Source organism: Mustela nivalis (assembly GCF_964662115.1).
Source record: "Mustela nivalis genome assembly, chromosome: 5".
Lineage (NCBI taxonomy): Eukaryota > Metazoa > Chordata > Mammalia > Carnivora > Mustelidae > Mustela > Mustela nivalis.
In genome coordinates this window covers 147,208,376-147,229,716 of record NC_139024.1, presented here as the reverse complement: position 1 = coordinate 147,229,716, position 21,341 = coordinate 147,208,376, and the positions used below count along the sequence as shown (strand labels likewise).

At 45.3% G+C, this 21,341-nt stretch overlaps 2 protein-coding genes across 5 annotated transcripts in view; one reads left to right on the top strand and one right to left on the bottom strand.

The window, feature by feature from the left end:
• The window catches only part of ATXN1 (ataxin 1), a 348,023-nt gene extending 330,882 nt beyond the window's left edge, over nucleotides 1-17,141 (top strand). For all 4 annotated transcript variants that reach the window (XM_082731829.1, XM_082731826.1, XM_082731828.1 and 1 more), the window contains one exon: nucleotides 9,126-17,141. In XM_082731829.1, coding sequence (XP_082587955.1) covers nucleotides 9,126-9,656 — 531 coding nt within the window. In that variant the 3' untranslated portion in view covers nucleotides 9,657-17,141. The remainder of the gene's footprint in view (nucleotides 1-9,125) is intronic.
• Nucleotides 17,142-19,751: 2,610 nt separating this feature from the next.
• The window catches only part of GMPR (guanosine monophosphate reductase), a 41,843-nt gene continuing 40,253 nt past the window's right edge, over nucleotides 19,752-21,341 (bottom strand). Inside the window, exon 9 of the mRNA XM_082731839.1 lies at nucleotides 19,752-20,270. Coding sequence (XP_082587965.1) covers nucleotides 20,090-20,270 — 181 coding nt within the window. The 3' untranslated portion in view covers nucleotides 19,752-20,089. The remainder of the gene's footprint in view (nucleotides 20,271-21,341) is intronic.

Sequence of the window (21,341 nt, the reverse complement as noted above, 5' to 3'; positions counted from 1 at the left end):
GGATTCCCAGACACGGAGGTTCCCCTGTTGTTAAAGTCGTGCATATGTATGTATAGTGTGTGTGTGTGACAAAGCATCAGCCAGGACCGATAGGTGATTTTACCATAACTTATGTTAAGGCTCATTCTCCGTGCTGTGGCGTAGAGACATGGCAACAAACGCACCATGTCATCTATACACCGCTGTATCATTCAGAGTACCTTCATTGCCCTAAAAATCTCCGTTTCACCTATGCTTCCTGCCCATCCCCACCCCCACCCCCACCCCCAGAGTCTGGGCAACCCAGCCACTCATCTGTTCTCGTCTCTGTAGCTCTGCCTTTTCCAGAATGTTCTATCGCTGGGATGACACACTAGGTAGCCTTTTCAGACTGGCTCCTTTCACTTGGCCATATGCATTTAAGGTTCCTCCCTATCTCTTAGTGGCTTTGATCGCTCATTTCTTTTTAGCAGAGACTAATACATTGTTTTCCGAAGGCACACCGTTTAGGACCCTAAAAGGGGAAGGCAGGTGGGAGAGAATTCGGTGTGCCTGAGAGCTGCTCCAGCCACCTGTTGAGTCAGATCATAATGGGGTCTCCCTACGGTGTAGGCTCTGGGAGCCAGCCTGCAGCATATGAGGAGAACCCAACGTGTCATTTGGGATTTGTGTTCGGGGGCGTCTCTGAGCCATTGTGTGGGTTTACCGAACAACCCTGAAACGCTTCCGCCAACGACTGAGTCAGGTTTTAGCATTTAACGTGATTAAATGTTTTAAATAGAATGCTCACAGATACTCTTACACTCGACTGAAGAGTTGTGACTGTTTTTATTAATGATTTTTAAACACTGGCGTAAATGGGTCTCTCACTTATCCTGGTCATCTTTGCTCCGTGTTGAGAACATAATCATGCACACTGGCCTTCAAGGAAAGCAGATTGGTTTTTTCTTTTTTTTTTTTTTTTTTCCCCTCCTGGTAAAACAGGATCAAGTATTTCACTTGTAGACCAAGTTGGCAATTCCCAACTTAATAATTTCACCAAAAGCCAGCCCTGTCGACTGAAGCCCGGCTTCTGAGCCATCTCCCTGATCCCGGGGAGGGACAGAATTTGTACATTTGGGACAGTATCAAGCAGAAATGGTTCGTAAAACAGATGCCTTTCACATTCGTGAAAGCAGGGATTCTCGTGGAGGAAAGGGGAGACATATTTAAACAACAGACGTTTTGTTTTCTTTATATCTTGTTTTTGGTGATATGTACATATGTGTGTATATAGACATAGCATCAATCTAAGATTGAAATATACATGCAAAAGCATAAATATGTAGATACGTATACAGTGTTCAGATATGGTAGTTGTTAACTAAGTAGTTAAGAGAATTTTATTAAGCTTATACACAGAAGAGCTAAAAATGATCTGAAAAGCCAGTCATCAGCCAGACCAGGAAGGTGACATTGAATAAATAATCATCAGCCCAGAAGCGAGGATGTGTTGCCTCTCTGTCTTGGTGCTTTCATCCTGCATAGAAATTGGAAGTGATCGTTTTAAAGGAGGTGATTTGCGGGGGGTCGGTGGTGGGGAGGTTTGCTGGAGAGAAGGAGGGGTGGGCAGATTTCTCACAGAAGCAGCTGTGAGCTAACGGGTGTGCCTGCCGCAGCAGGAGGAGGGCAGGAAAGGGTGGAGAAGGATGGGAGGTGACCCGCCCCTAAAAAGGAGAGGTGTTGGCTACAAGGCATCCAAAGATGAAAGGCAGAGGGGCCTCAAGCTGACATAGGACAAAGGCTGTTCATGCTCACATTTCATCCTGCAGACTGCTCAAAGTGTTTGGAAAAGAATGTATTTATGGGTTGAAAAAAAAAAAAAAAAGGGCCGTGTTGAGCAGCCAGAAGTTATGTAACATGCTTGGGTTTTATATGGCACTGCCCTCCCGAATGTATTTTCCTTGGGGTTTCATCAGAGGCTCTTTGAACCCTAGCATGATTGTAAAATGAATTAATGATTATTGGCATATCCGAAAGAGTAAAAGGGAACTCAGGAGTGGAAAGAAAGCATCTACAGTATGATTCGGTGAAATCAAGATGAATTGAGGCAGCTGTCACTCAGCCCAGAAAGCTGCCTGTTCAGGGGTGAGACAGACCCAGAGAAGGCTCCACGCCTCTCCCTGGAGAGGACCGGAAATCCAATTTAGTCCCAGTTAGTGAAAAGAAACAAGGACAGGCAGAGCCTTCCGGTGTCTAAACATTGACCTCTGTTGGCCATTCGTGCCATTGCAGTGTTCTTACGTAGGGAAAGCGAACACAGAACTGGTTATGCTTTCAGATGTTTATTGAGCACCTATTACACTCCAGGAAGTATTCTGCACTCTGGTGAGAGAACAATGAGCAAAACAGGCAATATCTGCACCCTCGTGGAGCATAGAGTCTTGGGGGAGTTTGGGGAAAGAGATGACACAAACAAATACATAAGCAAATATAATAAGTGCTATGGGGAAAAAAATAAAGCAGCCGAGAGAGGATAGGAATACTGGGGATGGAGGGTCATTACTTTAAATAGGGTGGTGGTCTGTGAGGCTCTCTCTGGAAAGGGGAATGGGAGGCAGCAGTACACAGGGCAGGAAGGATCCCAAATGGAGGAAACAGCAGATGCACAGACCTGGAGTCTCCTGTCTTTCAGAGTTCAACGAGGAGATCATGGTCACTACAGTGCAGGGAGTGGTGGCAGGGCGGTATGCAGACCATATTGTCTTGTTCGTGGCGGCATTTTCTCCCAGTGGGAAGCTGGCTTGGCCAGGAAAGTGGTGGTGGAGGCAAGAAGAAATGGTCTCATTCTAGATACATTTGGAAGATGGAACCAACAGGATTTGCTTATAATTTGGAGATGTGCAGGGTGAGAAAGAGCTGAGTAAAGTATGATTCCCAGCACTTTGACCCAAACTCCTGGAAGAGTGGGGATGCCCTTCATGGAGATGAAGAACAAGCAGGCACCAGTACACCAGAGCAAGGGCATACCGGTAGGGCTATCCAGAACACGTGAAGTTTGAGTTGCCAGTAGACACCCTAGTGGATATCATCAGATAATATGGCTGCCACTGTCCAACTCTGCCCTTGTGAAGTTTCTTGTTTCGTGCGCATGTTCTATCTCCCCCACGGAAGGCAAGAACTGGATCTTCAACCAGAGGTACTCTTTTGTAGTCCCAAACACTTAGCAGGTACTCAGGGCTACGTATTGAACATTACTAAAACCGTAAACCCTGGAGCATGTATACTCCATCAATAATATCTTGAAGTTCTTGACACCATTGAGGACGACCCACGTGGGCCTCAGATTGAAGCAGTTCACAGACTGAACATTCTGGTTTCAAGTAACCTCATGTCACAAAATCCCACCTTCTTTATTTCATCTCCAAAACAGGACAGGGTTTTTGAGGTAGGTAATGCTCCTCACCAAGGGAATTCCAAGGAGATTAACCTAACCATCTATATTCCCCCCAAAAAAGCCCTCGGTGTGATTTCTTCATTAACTGTTAATGATCAGTTAACCTTTAAGAAGGTTTGTGTCCTCCTGACAAACCCAATTATGAAATAAAAATAGATTTGTTGTGAAGACATTAGTGGGCTTATTTGAGATATGTGCAGTAAGAGTTTGACTTCCACCAAAGAAAGAGGAAAAAACTCATTTGAGGTCACATAGATGCAGACCCCCAAAATGCATTATCTAGAGAATTCAGTCTACATAATTAGGGAGGAGAAAAATATTAGTGAGGATAAATATTAGCGAGGGTAAGCAATTAGTGAGAACAAAAATAACATTCGGCCAGAGCTCTCCTGCCTATTGCTTACAACAATCAGATCAGCTGAATAGTCTTTTGCTCCTAATTTGCATAGACCCAGCTGAGAATGTGTGATGTGATGCCTTTCCCAGGACAGCAGAGCTTCTCTGGAAGGAGACAAAGCTAGAATATAGGAGGAAGGGACCCAAAGCAAGCCTTTGAAATGGTGGAGAAGATCTTCCCCCAACCTAACCAGGTTAAAAATAAATTCTATTATTATCAGCTCTTTTTAGTCCAGGGCTCAAATACTCTTTTCTCGCCTTGTCACTTTCATGAATTTTTAGGTAGGCTCTTCAAGCTACGGACCACATTACAACATTTAATTCTAAGACTTGTCTTGGGAGTGTTGAGATAAAAGAGTAATAAGGGGCTTTCAAAGTGCCCCCCCCAAAATTATGATCCGTCTAATGGGAAGCATATATGTCTCCAGCATAGCTTTCAGAGTGATCAGTAATGTTACCTCTCATAAAGGCCTTGGAGATACTTCATCTTAAAAATGCATCTACAGATACTTGGTAACGTGTGGACGTTTTCAGTTAGATTTGTCTACAAGGATACAGTAAATGTGACATTCAGAGCTTGAAATGTTGGCCACTCGGAGGAGTTCATACAATAGGGCTCACACATCAAGAACTTGACCATTAGCAGGTGTCGGCAAGGAGACAGACTCTACCCGAGTACAGGGGATCACGTAGGAAAATGCAAAGCATACTAGAGGCAGTGTGTTTAGAAGTAGGGTTTGTAGTGTTACAGACATCACATTACCTCTGACCAGTGTTAAGTGGGGATAGGCAAACAGATTCTTAGGAGGTCTTTACACTTGAGAACTCTGTTTCTGTGACTTTCAATTGCAACTAAACAATCCCCACTTCAAGTAGGATTCGTTCCTTCTGCATGGCATATTATGTTAATGCTCTAAGGGGTTTGAGACTGGATTTATGGTCCTCCCACTTGGAATTGGCTGGGCATACCCATCTGACACTGTAACTTGTAGCTATCTTCATACATACAAAAATGCAAATACATATGTGTGTGAGATATAATGTAGTTCTGTAATTAAATATCAGCCTCCTCACCCATTATGTAAGGAGATTAGAATTGTATGAGTAGGTACAGGGCAGACACTATTCCACGATTTGCTGAACCATGAAATAAAGCGATGAGCTTGTGCCATTGGATCTTACTTATTTCAGCTAATATTTCTCACTGGTGGGGGTAGTAGAAATGTTACATTCATCTCTTTTATAGCATTATAATATCTTTGTTCACAGGGGCAGAGATAGGATCAAAGGGAAAGAAAATGGGTTTGGGGGGCCAAAGACTGGGATTAAATCACTATTCCATCAGCTCATCGTTAGGATGTTAGGCAAGTGACTTAATCTCTCTGAGACTGTAGTTACTTATTTGTAAAATTGGAACACTAGTACTTTTTATTCACTAATCTGCTGTGAGCATAAACAAAATACTTTTTGGGGAGTTTGTACCTAAATGTTTGACAGGTGGTAGACACTCAAAAATGTTTAGCTCTCTTTATGTTGTTAAAATAGCCCAGAACAATTTCCCCCCTGAAAATACGCACATTTATATGGGCTCACGTTCACACACGCACTAGAGTAGTAAACTTCAATATTCACTCTAGTTGTTCCCTCTAAAAATACTTATGACTTTTATGAAACAAATAAAATATATCATTCAAGAAGTGTGTGTACAACTAAACCAATCATAGTTACCAAAAAAGATAAAGTAGGTAAAACAGAAAGCCACAGTGCATATCACATGGAAATTTACTACTTTTTAGGGTTTGGGAGGATGATATTTTAATTACTTCTGTGTTTGTGTATGTGTGCCTGCATATAAAATTCAACAAAACATTTTAAATATTATTATATATAGTCAATATTATTTTGATTTACCTACATCTACCATTTTCATTGTTCCTTGTTCCTTTCTGCATCTACAAACTTCCATCTAGATTGATTTTTTTTCTCTATATAAGGAATACTCAGTAGTATTTTCTTTAGTGCATATCTTTTAGTGGTGAATTCTTTTAATTACTGTTTTTCTGAAAGATGTATTTTGCCTTCCTTCCTGAAGGCTCTTTTTGACCAAAGACTTGATTGGCAAGTCTTTTTCTTGAGTGTTTTAAAGATATCCCATTGTCTTCTAGACAAAACAGTTCCATTTTTTTTAAGTCAGTACATTTTTATTTAAGGGATTTCACATGGGAGTCCTTCCACTGCCGATCACCTTAGCTCCTCCAAAGTGGGAATCATAATCTTCAAAATGACCCCTTTACAAAGAACTTTTGTTCAACCCACAGTTGTCGCTGTCAGTCAGCCCACACTTCTTATGGTTGGGCTTCTCTGATCTCCGCTTGAATACGGACAGACTTCTTGCTTTTGGTTTCGTTTAGCTCATAGACAAAGACTTAGACAAGTGGGAAAAACAAATCCTCTTTTGCAACCCAGAACTCATTGTTCAGTGCGAGTTTTGATACAGGTGCGAAGGCACATGATTCCGAAAACAGTTCCTTTCTTTTTAGTGATAAGTCAACTATGAATTTAATTATTGTCTATTTGGAGGTAATGTATATTTTATTCTGGAGACTTCGGGAATTTTCTTTTCCTGTCTTTGGTTTGTAGCAGTTAAACTGTGCCCTGCTGGGGTGAGAACTTCTTTTTCTTTTTCCTGCTTGGGAGTTAGGCCTTCTTGAATCTGCAGATTATTGTCTTATACCAATTTTGGAAAATTCCAAGCTATTATCTCCTCAAAAATATTCATTCTGCCCCATTATCTCCTTCTCCTCCTGGTATGATTCAATTTACGTGTCTGTTAGGTCTTCTCAAGGTGTCTTCTATGTCTCTCACCTCTCCTCTGTGTTAACTTTTTTTTTTTTTTTTTTTTTTGGTCTCTATGTCTCATTCTGTATAGTTTCTTCCAAAGCAGCAGCTAAGGAATCCACTTCACCAGTTCTGTCATGACCCATGATCCATTGTGTTCTCCTGATTTTAGTGAATGTATGTTTCTTTATTCAAAATGTCCATGATCTTTTGAAAACAGATTCTAGTTCTCTACCAAAATCCTCAAGCTTGTCTTTAACCTCCTTTAATATTATAAACATAGGTCATTTTAAAGTCTGTGTCTGATGCCTCTACCTCAGAAGACCCCCACCCCCGGGCTTTGGGTCTGTTTCTATTATCTGTTGTTTCTATTGGTTTTTTATTCATGTCCTCTGGTCTGTTCATGGACTTTGTCCCTCTTTTTTAATTGAGTGTCTTTTATTTGAAAAACTGTGGAAATAATTCATGACCTTAACCCAATTTTAGGGGCTAAGATGATCAAAATCTGAGCTTCGGACCTTGAGAGGGCCTGTCTACTTCTGGTTCACCTTACTCCTAGAGTACAGCACTCAGCACTTTGGGGTCACAGCCCAAAAAAGTGGTGCTTACCAGAAATCAGCCTGCCTTAGCACACCAGAAGGGTAGACCCTGAATTTCATTCCCTACTGTCCCCCTCCTCCATCCCCTGGAGATTACCAGAGGTCTACTTGGTTTTGAAACTGCTCAAATTTGGAATGTGCAGATGCCCTCGGGGGAAAATAGGTTTAAATCTCTCAACCATCACCCTTTTCTGAGCCTTACCTGGTGGTTTTTCATTATCTTATTTTCTGTCTAATGCCACAAAAAAAAAATCATGTTTTACATTTTTCCCTTAGTTTTTGTTTGCTTGGTTTTTGTTCAGAGTATTTAGTTGTCCTCAGTGAGAAGAGTGTTCCAGACTATCTAGTGTACCACGCTGAGAAAAGCTATTGGAAGCTGACTCTTTGAACCTACTTCATTGTTTTTTTCTCTTTTTTTATATAGCATAAAGTCAAAGATAATAAATTTCTATGAAAATTAAACTGTTTGAACCTCAAGTGCCTTTCAGCCTGGTTTAATGGTAACAGTAGGATTTTCACTGGACACTATCTCCCTGCCTTTGCTCACCTATCCCTACTTCCAGGAGTGTCTTCTCCTTGCATCCACACCTGTACTCCATCCCCCAGTGTTTCAAAACTTAGCACAGTGTATTCTTACCCGGGAAGACTTCCTTAGTCACCTCATCTTCAAACTGGCCTATGCCTTTCCTCTGCCCTCCAGCAACTTAATATTGGTATTCAGGTATTGTAACCCTACTCACCACGTTGATCCGCAATTATGTTCACGTGCCCGTTTGCCCACCTGATTGTGAACTACTTTAGGACTGGATTTTCAGTTTATTTCCTTAGCACAGTGCGCACATGGCACATGGTGGTAGAGAAAACAGCAAACTCTTGAGAGGATACTGAGCTTCCCCCACTTTAGATATCTGTCTTCAAACCAGGGCACAGGCTCATTCGAGTACCTGGTACTTGACCTTGGATGGGCCAAGTCCACGAGCCCTCTGTGTCCTAAATTTTACCCTCTACCCAACACTGTCCACTCCTCAAACCTCTCCACATGCTGCCCAGCCTTCGGGGTCCCAGGAAAAGCTCTTCCTCTTTACTCCAGCCTTCAGTAGTTCTGCTCCCCTCAGTTCCTGAATACACACTCATTATCCAATAAATACGAAGCTTCAACCATGTGCCAGGGTCCCTTTTCGGAGCAAGGGATACAATGATAAACAGGTAAGCGCTGCCTACGGGAGCCTGGATACAAGTTCACTCTAATTAGCTCTGTTATACATGAGAATAATGTTTACCCAGTGAGCGGATAAAGTGCAGGACTGTATCTTGAGCTCCAGTCACCAACAGAGACTTGCTCAGTGCTGAACCCTAAGTACCTGTTCCGCATCCTTGGGGGCCCATCCATCTGTTCTAAAGGAGGCCAGCTAGAAAGCTGATACTTCATAAAACAATATTTTTGGGACACCTGGGTGGCTCAGTTGGTTAAACAGCTGCCTTCGGCTCAGGTCATGATCCCAGCGTCCTGGGATCGAGTCCCACATCGGGCTCCTTGCTCAGCAGGGAGCCTGCTTCTTCCTCTGCCTCTGCCTGCCACTCTGTCTGCCTGTGCTCACTCTGACAAATAAGTAAAATCTTAAAAAATAAAATAATATAATATTTTGAACACTAAAGGGGCTTTTACTGGCGCCTAACCAACACCCATACGTGGTCAATAATTAAGAGCCTCAATTGTGTGTGTTGGTGGATGAGGCTTGTATTGGTGGATGAGGAAGAAGAGCTAAGTCTTCTCGCATCCCCCCAAATCTGGCTCATGCACTTGTGGATGTGTATGACCTAAAACAAGAAGAAAATGTCTTCACCGTCCTTTTCCCTGTCTCTCACTGTTTCCACAGGTCAGCGTGGAGGTTTTGGTAGAGTACCCTTTTTTTGTGTTTGGACAGGGCTGGTCATCCTGCTGCCCGGAGAGAACCAGCCAGCTCTTTGATCTGCCGTGTTCCAAACTCTCAGTTGGGGATGTCTGCATCTCGCTGACCCTCAAGAACCTGAAGAACGGCTCTGTTAAAAAGGGCCCGCCCGTGGATCCCGCCAGCGTCCTGCTGAAGCATTCAAAGACCGACATCCTGGCAGGCAGCAGACACAGGTACGCCGAGCAGGAGAACGGCATCAACCAGGGAAGTGCCCAGATGCTGTCTGAGAATGGCGAACTCAAGTTTCCGGAGAAAATAGGATTGCCCGCAGCGCCCTTGCTCACCAAAACAGAACCCAGCAAGCCCATGGCAACGAGGAAGAGGAGGTGGTCGGCTCCGGAGACCCGCAAACTGGAGAAGTCAGAAGACGAGCCACCTTTGACTCTTCCTAAGCCTTCTCTAATTCCTCAGGAGGTTAAGATTTGCATTGAAGGCCGGTCTAATGTAGGCAAGTAGAGGCAGTGTGGGGAAAGGAAATTCGGCTCTCCCTTATCATTTGTATCCAGATTACTGTACTGTAGGCTAAATAACACAGTATTTACATGTTACCCTCTTTAGGTTTCTGTTCTAACCTTGTCATTAGAGTTACAGCCGGCGGTGCGCAGGAGATGGGTGCACTTGCTTTTCCGGGAGTGTCTGGCAGTGACAGTGGCAGGTTGGGGGGTGGAGGGGGGACGGCCAGGGCAGGCCACCCCCCCCCCCTCCCTCCCCGCGCAGGCTCTGGGGCGTCCTGGTAGAAACGAAATGTGGCTTCGGAGCACCTGCCTTTTCCAGCCACACAGAAGCCTCCACCGGGCGCTGACTTCCGCCGCTTTCCCAGAGAAGTTCTGCGGGGCAGGGAGCAGTCCGGGGAGCGGACGTGCGCGCGTGCGTGTGCCCCCGCGGGGGTGCGTGCACGTGGGGGGGCACAGGTGCATAGCCAGGGAGGTTCCCCTTCCCTCTGCCTCCCTCCGGCCCACTCTCTCCGGCCTCCGCGCGGGACTGGAGGTCCAGGGGGAAGGTCCTGGTGAGGTTCTCCGGGCAAAACCAACCCAGGAACTCAGCAGGGCCCGATCGGGGGCCTCACTCAGACAGCAGATGGGAAGCTAACCGTGCAGAAGATCCTTCCCCCCCCCCACCCCCCAACATATTTTACAATAAAAGCAACTTTTAATCCTATAGATATATATTTCCCCCTATGGGGCCTGACTGCACTGATATTTTTTTAGAGCAACTGCCACACGTGGGATTTCGTTTCTGCTTTACTAGCGCAGTGATGTCTCCGGGGTGTCCCGGTGGGCTGGGCAGCTCCTGCTGGCCAGTGCCCCGCACGGTGGGGGGTGGGGGGGTGGGGCGGCGGCCGGGGTGGCAGAGGGCGGTCTCCCACTCTGGATGCCGTGCAGTGTTAGGAAAACCAATCAGGTTATCACTTTGACTTCGCTCCCAAGAGGTAGGCGCGAACTGCCCTTCAGAGAGCCGCGGGAGCTCTTGCATTGGGTTTGCAAATCTCGTCTTTTACCTTTAGTACTGTTTATAGTTCATGACTATGGACAACTCGGGTGCCACTTTTTTCAGATTCCAGTGTGACTGAGGAATTAGATTTTGAAGATGAGCATATATATTACTATCTCTAAGCACTTAAAATGCTGTTCACACTTTATTACCAAGCATCTTGGTCTATCATTCAACAAGTACTGTATCTCCCTTTAAACTCTTTGGGAAGAAAAAAACAAAACAAAACAAAAAAACTAAGTTGCTTTCTTTTTTTTTTTTTTTCCAACACTGTAACTACATTTCAGCTCTGCAGAGTTTCTCACGAGCAAGATATTGGAAGTTTCAATGTGGTTTAAAGGGGTGAATGTGAATTATGAACTAGTACGTGACAATGGCCACCGAGTACCGCCTCACAGAAGGCACTTTTCACTTTGATGTTTGAGAAAGAATTAAAGGCCTATGCAGAGCTGGCAGAGAAACTGAGAGAAAAGGGATGGAAAAAAGAATACTCATTTTTGTCCAGTGTTTTTCTTTTTAAGATGAACTTTTAAAGAGCCTTGCAATTTGCACATCTTGAGTTTATAATTTGTGTGATATTCCTGCAGTTTTTATCCAATAACATTGTGGGAAAGGTTTGGGGGACTGAACGAGCATAAATAAATGTAGCAAAATTACTTTCTAACCTGCCTAAACTCTAGGCCGTTTTATAAGGTTATGTTCCTTTCAAAATTCATTTTGGTCTTTCTACCACATCTGTCACAAAAAAAAAAAAAAAAAAAAAAAAAAAAGGTCATAGCAGGACAACTCTGAGAATTTTCTTCAGACTCATTAAGAAAGTTTTCCATAAAGACATTTATATATGTCAAGTTTTTTTAAAAAAAATTACTTTATCATTGTTGAAATTACTGTTATTTTCAGAATGACTTTTTTTTTTTCCACCGGAAATCAAATCAAGATTTTCATGTTTGGTACAAACCCAGAAAGGGTATATTTCACAGTTTAAAATTTTCATCCCCAGAGACCTGAAACATTGTTTGTGGGTTTTGAGTGAGTGTCTTAAAGTGCTTTTTAAAAAAATAGTTTTATAAGTAGGGAGAAATTTTTAAATATTCTTACTTGGAATGGCTGCAGTCTCTCTGAACAAATACTAAGAACTTAATTGGATTTTTCTTTTACCACTGAAAGGAGTACTTCTTGCATTTCACAAATTTGAAAAAAAAAATTCTGATGTCGACCCACATTTTGGCTGTCGAGTATTCCATTATATTGAGCTCTCACCAGAACTAATGATATTTATAAACCGTTTTCTGGGGTGTACCAAAAACATTTGAATAGGTTTAGAACAGCTAGAACTGGTCCTTGACTTTCTGTGGATTTCATTACCCTCTCAGCATGCTGACAGAGAGCTGGGTGAGCCCATACTTGGGGTCATACTGCTTATTTAGTGCTGTATTTTTTTTTTTTTTTTTAACGTTTCTGCTCAGAGAACTTGCTTAATCTTCCATATATTCTGCTCAGGGCACTTGCAATGATTAGGTTTTGTTTTTCTTTTCCTTCTGTAACCTTTGATGGTAAGAGGAATACGGGGCTACCATATAGAGACTCTGTCCTCATCAGTACCACTATTTACAGAAACTCACGTGGACGCAGAAACACACACACACACACACACACACACACACACACACCACCTTTCAGTTTAACTTCCAGTACTGAACTAACTGGATCCTCAACACCCGACACTAAAACGGGAAAACATACATGGTTTGCAGCAATAGGAACATCACCATTAATTTTTGTGCTTCTATTTCAGGTATAGGAATAACACAGTCATGGGTTCTCTCTAAACATTGTCCCATTTCATTCTCTTGGCTTTGGTAGCGCGTGCAATACCTCCCGTGCCAAGAGGCCCGACCAGTGTGCTCTAGGGAACGCTCCTCCCCTGTTGGGCCCATCATCCCTGTTCTGGCCAGAGAGGGGCTGGAGGGGAGCTACCAGGAAGGGGAGACCGTCCCACAGCGAGCTCCCGCCCAGGATGTGGAGGGCTGGGGCTGGGGCTGGGAGCTTTCGGGAGCCCCTTGTGTCTGTCACCACGTTGCAGAAAAGAGCCACTGGAGGAGAGCAAGGGATGAGCTGCAGTCTCCCCGTGGCCACGAGGAATAGTGTGCAGTATGGAGAGGGCAGAGGCAGGTTCGTTTCTCAGGTGCCCCCAGGAGCAACTAGAACCAGGATCGACCCATTCCATCTCCACGGTGTTTTCCAGAGCGGGCAGGTTCCTCCTTCCTCGGTCTGTGTCCTTGACGCTTTGAGCCGTTCCTCTGGGCATGGACAGGAAGTGTGGCCTGATGTGTGTGTGTGCTTGTGTGTGTGCACGCTGTGAACATGCGGCCAGTGGCCATGGAGGGGCCACCTGCAAACAATGGTTACCGGTCCTCTGCGGCAGCTTTCTCTTCAATAGGAAGAATATCCAGAGGACAGGGAACCTCGTCTCGTTGGCAGACATTGGTGAGCCCAGGGTGGCCTTGGTCCCCACTCCTGTGTAGCAAACCTAACAATGACAGGCGTAGACATTCTCCGCTGCCGAAAAGCTTAACGAGGATCAGCCATGTGCCTCTGTACGGTGTCCACTTTGCAATAGTTAGCCATCTTTAGTTCTTTCTTTCTCTCCTGTTTTCCATTTCTAAAGTACTAACAGCAGGCCTTTTGCGTTTACAACGAAACACAATCACCAAGAAATCAGTCAGGGCGAAAAGGAAAAAAAAAAAAAAAAGAAAAGAAACCAACAAACAGGAACCTCTCTTTATAGGGATTTCTAAATACGTAAAATGACTGTTCCTTAGGATGTCTCACTTAAGAATCATTTCAAGTTTGTTTGGGCCACATTGGGGAGGGGGTGGGCGATACAGAGTAGGATGCCACTTACCTCAAACCTTGTAAAGTGGAAATCCAAATTGCATTTTTGTTCAGACTTGGGGATAATTTTCTATGTCGGTCAGTTTTTTGGTGTCCCCCCCCCCCCGCCCCCGCCAACTCAACCTGGCCTGGTATGGGATTTTTTTTTTTTTCTCCCGTGGCTGTTGATCCCCATTGCTGACTCTGAATGGTGCCCCTGTGTTTTCTGTTAGGTGAGTGTGTTGCGCTTTTCTCCCCCCCACGAGGAAGTGGCAGCATCCCTCTTTTCTCCCCTACAAGGAACTCTGCGAAACCTTTCTCACCTCTTACTCAGGGACGGGGCTGGCGTGTGTGTGGCACACTGGTGTGTCCAGAAGCAGCATTTCGCCTGCTCTGGAGTACGGTTGCATAACTCCGAGGAATGTGTAGATTTCCTGCATCGTGTGGATTACCCCTTAGATACGGCATACATTGCAATATCATGCTGCGTGTTCATGAGGAACAGTAGCTCCTAGTAATCATAAAATTCACTCTTTGCACATAGTTTTGATCTTTACTGAAATGTGTTGCCAAAATTTATTTTTGTTGTTGTCGCTTTGGAATTCTTTTTGTTTGTTTGTTTTTTAAGGAAACAATTGACAGTACCCTTTTAACATCCGTGACTGCTAAGGAAACCTATTTCTTTCGTAGAGAAAAAAAAATCTCAAAATGCTTTTGAAGACACTAATGCCATGCTATTTCAGATGTGGGAGAAGCAGCAGAGCTCTTGGGACGGGAGGCCAGGCTTTGTGAGCTGTGCTGGTTGTCATGGCTACCGTCTCCGGAACCCACAAGCAGCTCGACAAACTGGTCTGCTCTCTCCCAGAAGGCTTTGCACTTCTGTTTCCTAGTCACCCACGATGATTCCAGGTGAAAGACGGGCCGGCCGTCTCAATCCAGCGCCCAATCCAGCGCCTTCGGTGGGGATCTAAAAGGAAAGGAAGTTACGCTTTCTTTTTTAAAGTGGACTGGAAGCCTTTGCTTCCACCTTTGTGTTTTTAACCCAGAATTTCTGAAATAGAGAATTTAGGAACACATCAAGTAATAAATATACAGAAAATATAATTTTTATAAAGCACATACGTGCATATGCTATTGTGTTGGGTTGGTTTCCTCTTTTTTTCCACGGACAGTGTTGTGTTTCTGTTGATAGGGAAATTCCAAAGAATTTGCACACCTCCACTCCGGAGCTGAGATTTCTTTTACATAGATGACCTCGCTTCAAATATGTTACCTTACGGGATAGGATCTTTTCTTGTAGCACTATACCTTGTGGGAACTTGCTTTCTCTCTCTCTCTCTCTCTTTTTTTTAATGTACACCTAATTTGAGAAGCTGAAGAAGAAAAAATTTTGAAGCACTCATTTTGAGGAGTACAGGTAATGTTCTTGAAAATTGCACAAAAGAAAAATGAATGTCGAAATGATTCATTCAGTGTTCTAAAGACATGGATCTGTTGAAACAATGAGTTTCATACCCTGTTTGTAAAAAAAAAAAAAAAAAAAAGCATAAAGGTTGAAAGTTACATGTTTGGGGTTTTTTTTGTTTTTTTTTTGTTTTTGTTTTTTGTATATAGAAAACTGTTTTGTCTCAAATAATCAGATTTGTGAGGTTATGGCCTGGAAGAATTACTACAGAAAAGGCTCTTAAACTATACCCACACTTCCTTTATGTTTTTGTTACATAGAGCCCTCTTCCGAGGGAGGGCAACTCTGTATTCTGCAATTTGAGAATACTGTTCATTCCTGTGCTGAAAGTACTTCTCTGAGCTCCTTTCTTGGTTTAAACTCTCAAGTCCTTGCAACTCCTTTTTTCTTCAGAGATCACTTTTGACATGCTCCGCACTTCTTGTTCCAATAAACCCAAAGAATATAATCCTGAACAAGAAGTGTTTGTAACAAGAGATCCTAGCTACCAGAAAAACAGAACTCATTATGAGGACAACAAACAAACAAACAAACAATGCTCAGTTTTCTTCCCCCTACCCCCCGACACCTCATTTAAATGGGGGGCTCAAACATGTACTTCAATTTCAATGCCTCGTTTTACTTTAGTTGGGGGGGGGGTTCCTTTAATCTTGAGGCCAAAATCAATGTAGAGCAACTTTTCAGAAGAGTCCCATTTTGTCCCCAAATCAAGGCAGCCAGTGGAAACTGGACAGCTGCGCGGGAGCATTAAACACACCCACATACAGTTCTTAAATTCAGGATCTCAGCCCCTCCCTTACTCTTTAAAATGCAAGGCTTCTGGTAGCTGACGTTCACCTGTACGATGACGGGAGTGGACAGTGGCTTCAGCTTTTCATGTCCTTCGTGACTTGCATACAAACGGTTCAGCTGTATTAAAATTAAGTGCATTTGGCCGATAGGTAGTAGGTATACGGTAAGGGTCTCTAAGAATTTCCGTAACTTTTCTTATCTGAAAGGACTTAAGTCTTCCACTGCAGATAATTGGAGACTTTGCCCGTTTTCTTCCCCTTTAGTTTGTGTGTTCGTTTGCTGTCTGGATAGCCAACGAGCCTGTCTCCTTTTCCATGGCCAGTCTGAAGGCCTGCGTTGGAAGTGCTGTTTACAGTAATCCTTGCCGGGGTAACATCCTGTCCTCCGGAATGTCAAGTCTTGAGATGCCGGACACTGGCTTAGAGCCGGGTCTTTACAGAGCAGTTACCAAGAAGTCGGGGGTGTAGGTATCCTCTGGTTCTTACCCGAACCACTGAATCTTTAAGGCATCCTTGGGTCCAGGAGTGGGGTAAATTGTTCAGTCAGTGAACCTTGAACTTAACACCTGTTATGTTCAGTTCTGTGAATACTGCCCTTTTGGCTTATTAGGGCCGTTTCTTTCTCCTGGGTCTTCACCTGTAAACCCATTTAGTGTAAAGTGAATGGAGGTTTCAGGAGAACCCTGCCCAGTATTTTGGGGGGCCTTTGGGTAAGACAGTCCTAACTTCTGGCCCCAGGGCCATCTCCGAGATTCGTACCTTAGTCCGTTTTACAATCAGATCATTACCCGCCGAACTTCCAATTGTATGCCTCCCACCGGCCAAGGGAAAAGAGACGCCAGAACTTTGAGGGCACTATCAGACTGATATGGCCAGTACAGAGGAGAACTAGGGAAGGAATGTTTTGCACCTTATTGAAAAGAAAATTTTAAGTGCATACATAGTTAAGAGCTTTTATTGTGACAGGAGAACTTTTTTCCATATGCGTGCATACTCTCTGTAATTCCAGTGTAAAATATTGTACTTGCACTAGCTTTTTTAAAACAAATATTAAAAAAAAAATGGAAGAATTCATATTCTATTTTCTAATCGTGGTGTGTCTATTTGTAGGATACACTCGAGTCTGTTTATTGAATTTTATGGTCCCTTTCTTTGATGGTGCTTGCAGGTTTTCTAGGTAGAAATTATTTCATTATTATAATAAAACAATGTTTGATTCAAAATTTGAACAAAATTGTTTTAAATAAATTGTCTGTATACCAGTACAAGTTTATTGTTTCAGTATACTCGTACTAATAAAATAACAGTGCCAATTGCAAACGTGTGTCCTTGTGTCAGATCCTTGAAGAGAAGAGGAAACTGAGGGAAAAATGGAATCCTGCACTTCACCCCCATTATGAGCACCGGGTCGGTGTGTGCTGGGGAGGGTCACAAGGCACCGGTTTTCCTACTGCTTTTTTGGAGGGGGAAGTAGGGGGAGGCGAGATGTTGTGGTTATGCCCTACATGAGGTCCGCGATAAAAGGCACATTTCGACAGCCCATGTTTCGACTTACTCAGTTCGCGTTTTATTTCTATCTGAACCATGCTGTTGACAAGAGATTTGTTTCTGAACAGCATTTGGCAGCTTCATGGGACTCCTGTAGCGTCATCGATAACATTCTGGAACAATGTTGCTGTACGCTGGTTCCGGGTCTAATTGCAGAGGAAAGTTCCTTCAGTTTGTGCCTGACAGAAATTCCACAAGCCAGGGGCCTCCCTGCATGCACATGGGGGGAGTCTATTTGTCTCAAGGGTACAGCATTGGGGGCGTTCACGGTGCCCACTCAGCCGTTGTCCCACGAAGTAATTCTCCCAGGACCCAGGCACGGGAACCCCTCTGCCCCCTCTGTGCATGTGACCATAGGATCCTTCCAGCCTTAAGATGCTGCAGAGGTGAAAGGGAATTCTCGGGGTCAAACTCAGAGTTTTCTCTGAGCCCAGGGAGGCGGGGGTGATGTCTTTCCTTTTGCTGCCTTCCTGGTGAGCGTCTGCGGGGCATCTTGCCCCGACTCTCCTCTTGGGACTCAGAGTTGAAGTCCTGAGTGCTGTGAATGTCAGTGCTGAAGAAAGGTGCACCATGCAGGAGCTGCTAAGGTGAAGGGCATCTCATTCACAGACCCGGCCCCTGCCCCCACCCCACCCCGACTCCTGCACAGGAAGGCTTGCAAGTTGCAGCAGACACTCAGGTATCCTGCCTGATACCAGGTCTGAAGGTGCCCCAAGCACGGGGCTCCCCTGCACCCCTGAACATGGGAGGCAGAGATGAACTGATTAAAGCAAAGCATAATGGAGCTTTTGGGGTGCTTTTTTGCAAAAATCTCTGCTTCAAAGTGATTCACTTCCCTAAAAACTAGGTGAGCTCAAGGACCTGCTTCCAGCTCGTGGAAACAAAGATGCACAATCTGTACAGGAGCTGGATGGAGCGGGCCAACAGGTCTCTGAAAAGAGCACAGCCTCCAGCGGGCTGCTGGGGGTCCCCCTCCCAGACCACTCCCTCTGGGGGCCAGCCGGAGCTCAGGCAGGGGTGTGCCCTCAAAGTCCCCCTTACTACGGCTGGTGCATTTGGAATGGGCTTAAGACCTTTCCTTTCCTTCTCTCCCTTATTTTGCAACAGAGAATCTCTTAAAACCAACACACTGAAGGACTTAAGCAGAAACTATCTTCCACAGGTGCCTCAAACCTCAGACTAGCAAACAGAGAAGGGGGGCGCCTCCAGGCAAACCCCACATCTCTCTCCTTATGTTAAACATTCTCCAGCCCTTCATCGCAAAAGGCTGGCCCATTCAGGTCTCCACAAGTACAAGAACTATCCTCAGTGGATCGAAGGGGGGGAAAAGTGTGACAACAAGAGTTCACATTGCTGGACCTTTAAGTGGTCCAGCAAACGGACCTGACTCTCCTGGAACATTATGGGCTGGATGGACCCTTGATGTGGTGGCAGTTCACCACAGGCCTCGGGCCATTAATCTGTCCTTAAACAGCAGCACGCGTGACCCTTCTCTACTCCAGGGTAGTCATTTGCTTTTTCAAGGAAAATAGACTCTTTGTCTGCTTCATTAAGCCTCGTTCAAAAGAAAATAAAGCAAAACATCCTGGCCTGCATATACTTTCCAGTCCTACTGCTCAAGGAACACTCCAGAAGCAGTGGCCAGTCATCATTAATAAAGCCATGTTCACTATTCAAACAAGCATGGTCAGCAGCAGGATTCCTCCAAGGCCATGGGTCCATTCTCCAAGAAAATACCATTGTCACCAGTCAGTGAACACCATGTGGTTCCTCAAAAGTATGAATGGCCTTGACAAGGGACTAGTTCTAACTCCTATTTTCAACCAATGACTTGTAGAAAACTGCTGGTCAAGGTTTTGGCTGTTTTTCAGGAAGGATTCCACTTGCCAATTTTTTGGTGGATGGCCTTTGAAGAAAACATCTCGTGAACTTCAAAATAATGTCTGTTCTCTTTAAGAGAGAGGCCAACCTGACCGGTTGGGACTGAGGAGGGAAGAGAGGAGGGAAAACAAAACTCACTGAAAAACCAGGAGAGGGACGGTATCCCCAAAGCAACATTGACCCCAGAGTGCCAGATACCTGATTCCAAAAGGCACAGATAATGCAGGTGGTGGAGACACGTCACCATACCTCAGATCCAAAAGGGGACCACTTCTTCAAGTTCATGGGTCTATTCAGGTGCTTTGGTCCTTTGCTGGCAACCAAAAGCAGAAGAGGGGAGCCCAGTGACTCTGACTGGCCCGGCCACCCCTGTCCTCCCTTACCCTCTCCTCCCGCCAGGCCTTAGCTGCTAACGGCCAAGCAGGGCAAGAAGGTAGGAAACCCCCAGCTCCCCTGACAACTTGTTTCCAGCAAATGCAAACTCCAGCACTCCACCAAGTCTTAAGATAATTGCATTATATTAAAGTGAAACCATTTTTCTTTAAAAAGAAAGAGAAGAAAAGAAAAGAAAAGGAAAGGAAAAGGTGAGTTAGTTTTAACAATGAGGTTATGAGTTCCAGGCAGCTGGGCTCTGACCACTGACCCAGTCAATGCCCTGCTTCCAGTGCCCCCGGAAGGCACCAGGGGAGCCCCAAAGCCTCCAGGGGAGCAGGGAGGGGAGCAGGAGGCAGTAGTCCACCATTCAGGAGCGGCCAGCAGCTCTGATGTAACACGAGGGCGGTGGGCAAGCAGGTGTGCGTGGACGCGGCCTCGAGCCGGACGTCACCTCATCCTCAGGGTTAGCTGAACACAGTGTTGTGCTGTTGGGTCACTCGGATGAATGTCGCCCTCCTGCTGAGCTCTTTGAGTTTCGCGGCCCCCACGTAAGTGCAGGTAGACCTCAGTCCCCCAAGAATATCCAGAATTGTGTTTTCTACATCCCCCTTGTAAGGCACTTCCACCGTCTTGCCCTCAGAGGCCCTGCAAGAAAAGAGAAGCTTGTCTTTGAGTCTGGCTTTTTTTTTTTTTTTTTTTTCCCTCCTTTACAAACCCAGCCGGAATTATTCCCAGCTTCAGCCCTTTCAGCAGCCAACAGCCCCCCCGGCACACTCCGGGAGCTAAATGCCCACACTGCTAGGGGTAGGTGGTCGCAGCAGCAGCTCAGATGAAGGCGAGGCCCCCCCGAAACACACCGCCTTGCTGCCGGCTGCCCGGGGCACCAGCGGCTTTGGAAGAAGGGACACACACCTTCCCCCCCAAAGTGCCCTCCTCACTCAGGGGCACCCCGTCACTTACGGGCCTCCACTCTGCCCCTAAGAGAAACCAACGCCGCCCTTTCTCCTCTAGCTTCATCCAGAGACCAGTGTCCCCCTGACCCAAAGCCCCAGATTCCCCAGGGGAAGAAGAGCCTGGGCCGATCACCTAGAGTGACCCCTGCCACCATCTCTTCTTGTCACCCTCCCTGATCAACAACAGAAGCCCGGGGCTTCGCCCTCCCACACGCCAGCTCTCCAAGCAGACCCCAAGTGTCCTTGAGAACGACCATTGGGAGGAGGAAGGTAGCAATACAGCCAGCCTCCCGCTCACAGTGGTCGGACTTCACCACAGTGGGAGAGCGACTGGATTTTGAACTTGGGTCCTTTCCCAGGCTAGTGATGCGCAAACAATCCTAACTGGTGATGGGGGTCCCCAGTGGCTGCACTGACATCAGCCCGAGGACTGGGAGGGGGGACAAGCACTCTGCACCCGTACAACTGGTCTGTTTCTCAGTAGAGACCTTCAACCCCTGATTATCAGACAGGCCCGGTGCTGGATGATTTTGCCCATGGCAGGCTACCGTCAGCGTTCTGAGCACAGGTAAGGTAGCCCAGGCTAAGCAAGGATGTTTAGTGGGTTCAGCATCTCAAGCTCATTTCAGTTTATCCTATTTTTACCTTAAGATGGGTTTATCGGGATGCAGCCCCATGCTTCAGTTGAGCAAGAGCTGTAAAATGCATAACTCAAGCCCCCCCCCCCCTCCCAGGTAGCAGGGACATGCGGTCCAGACTTGCC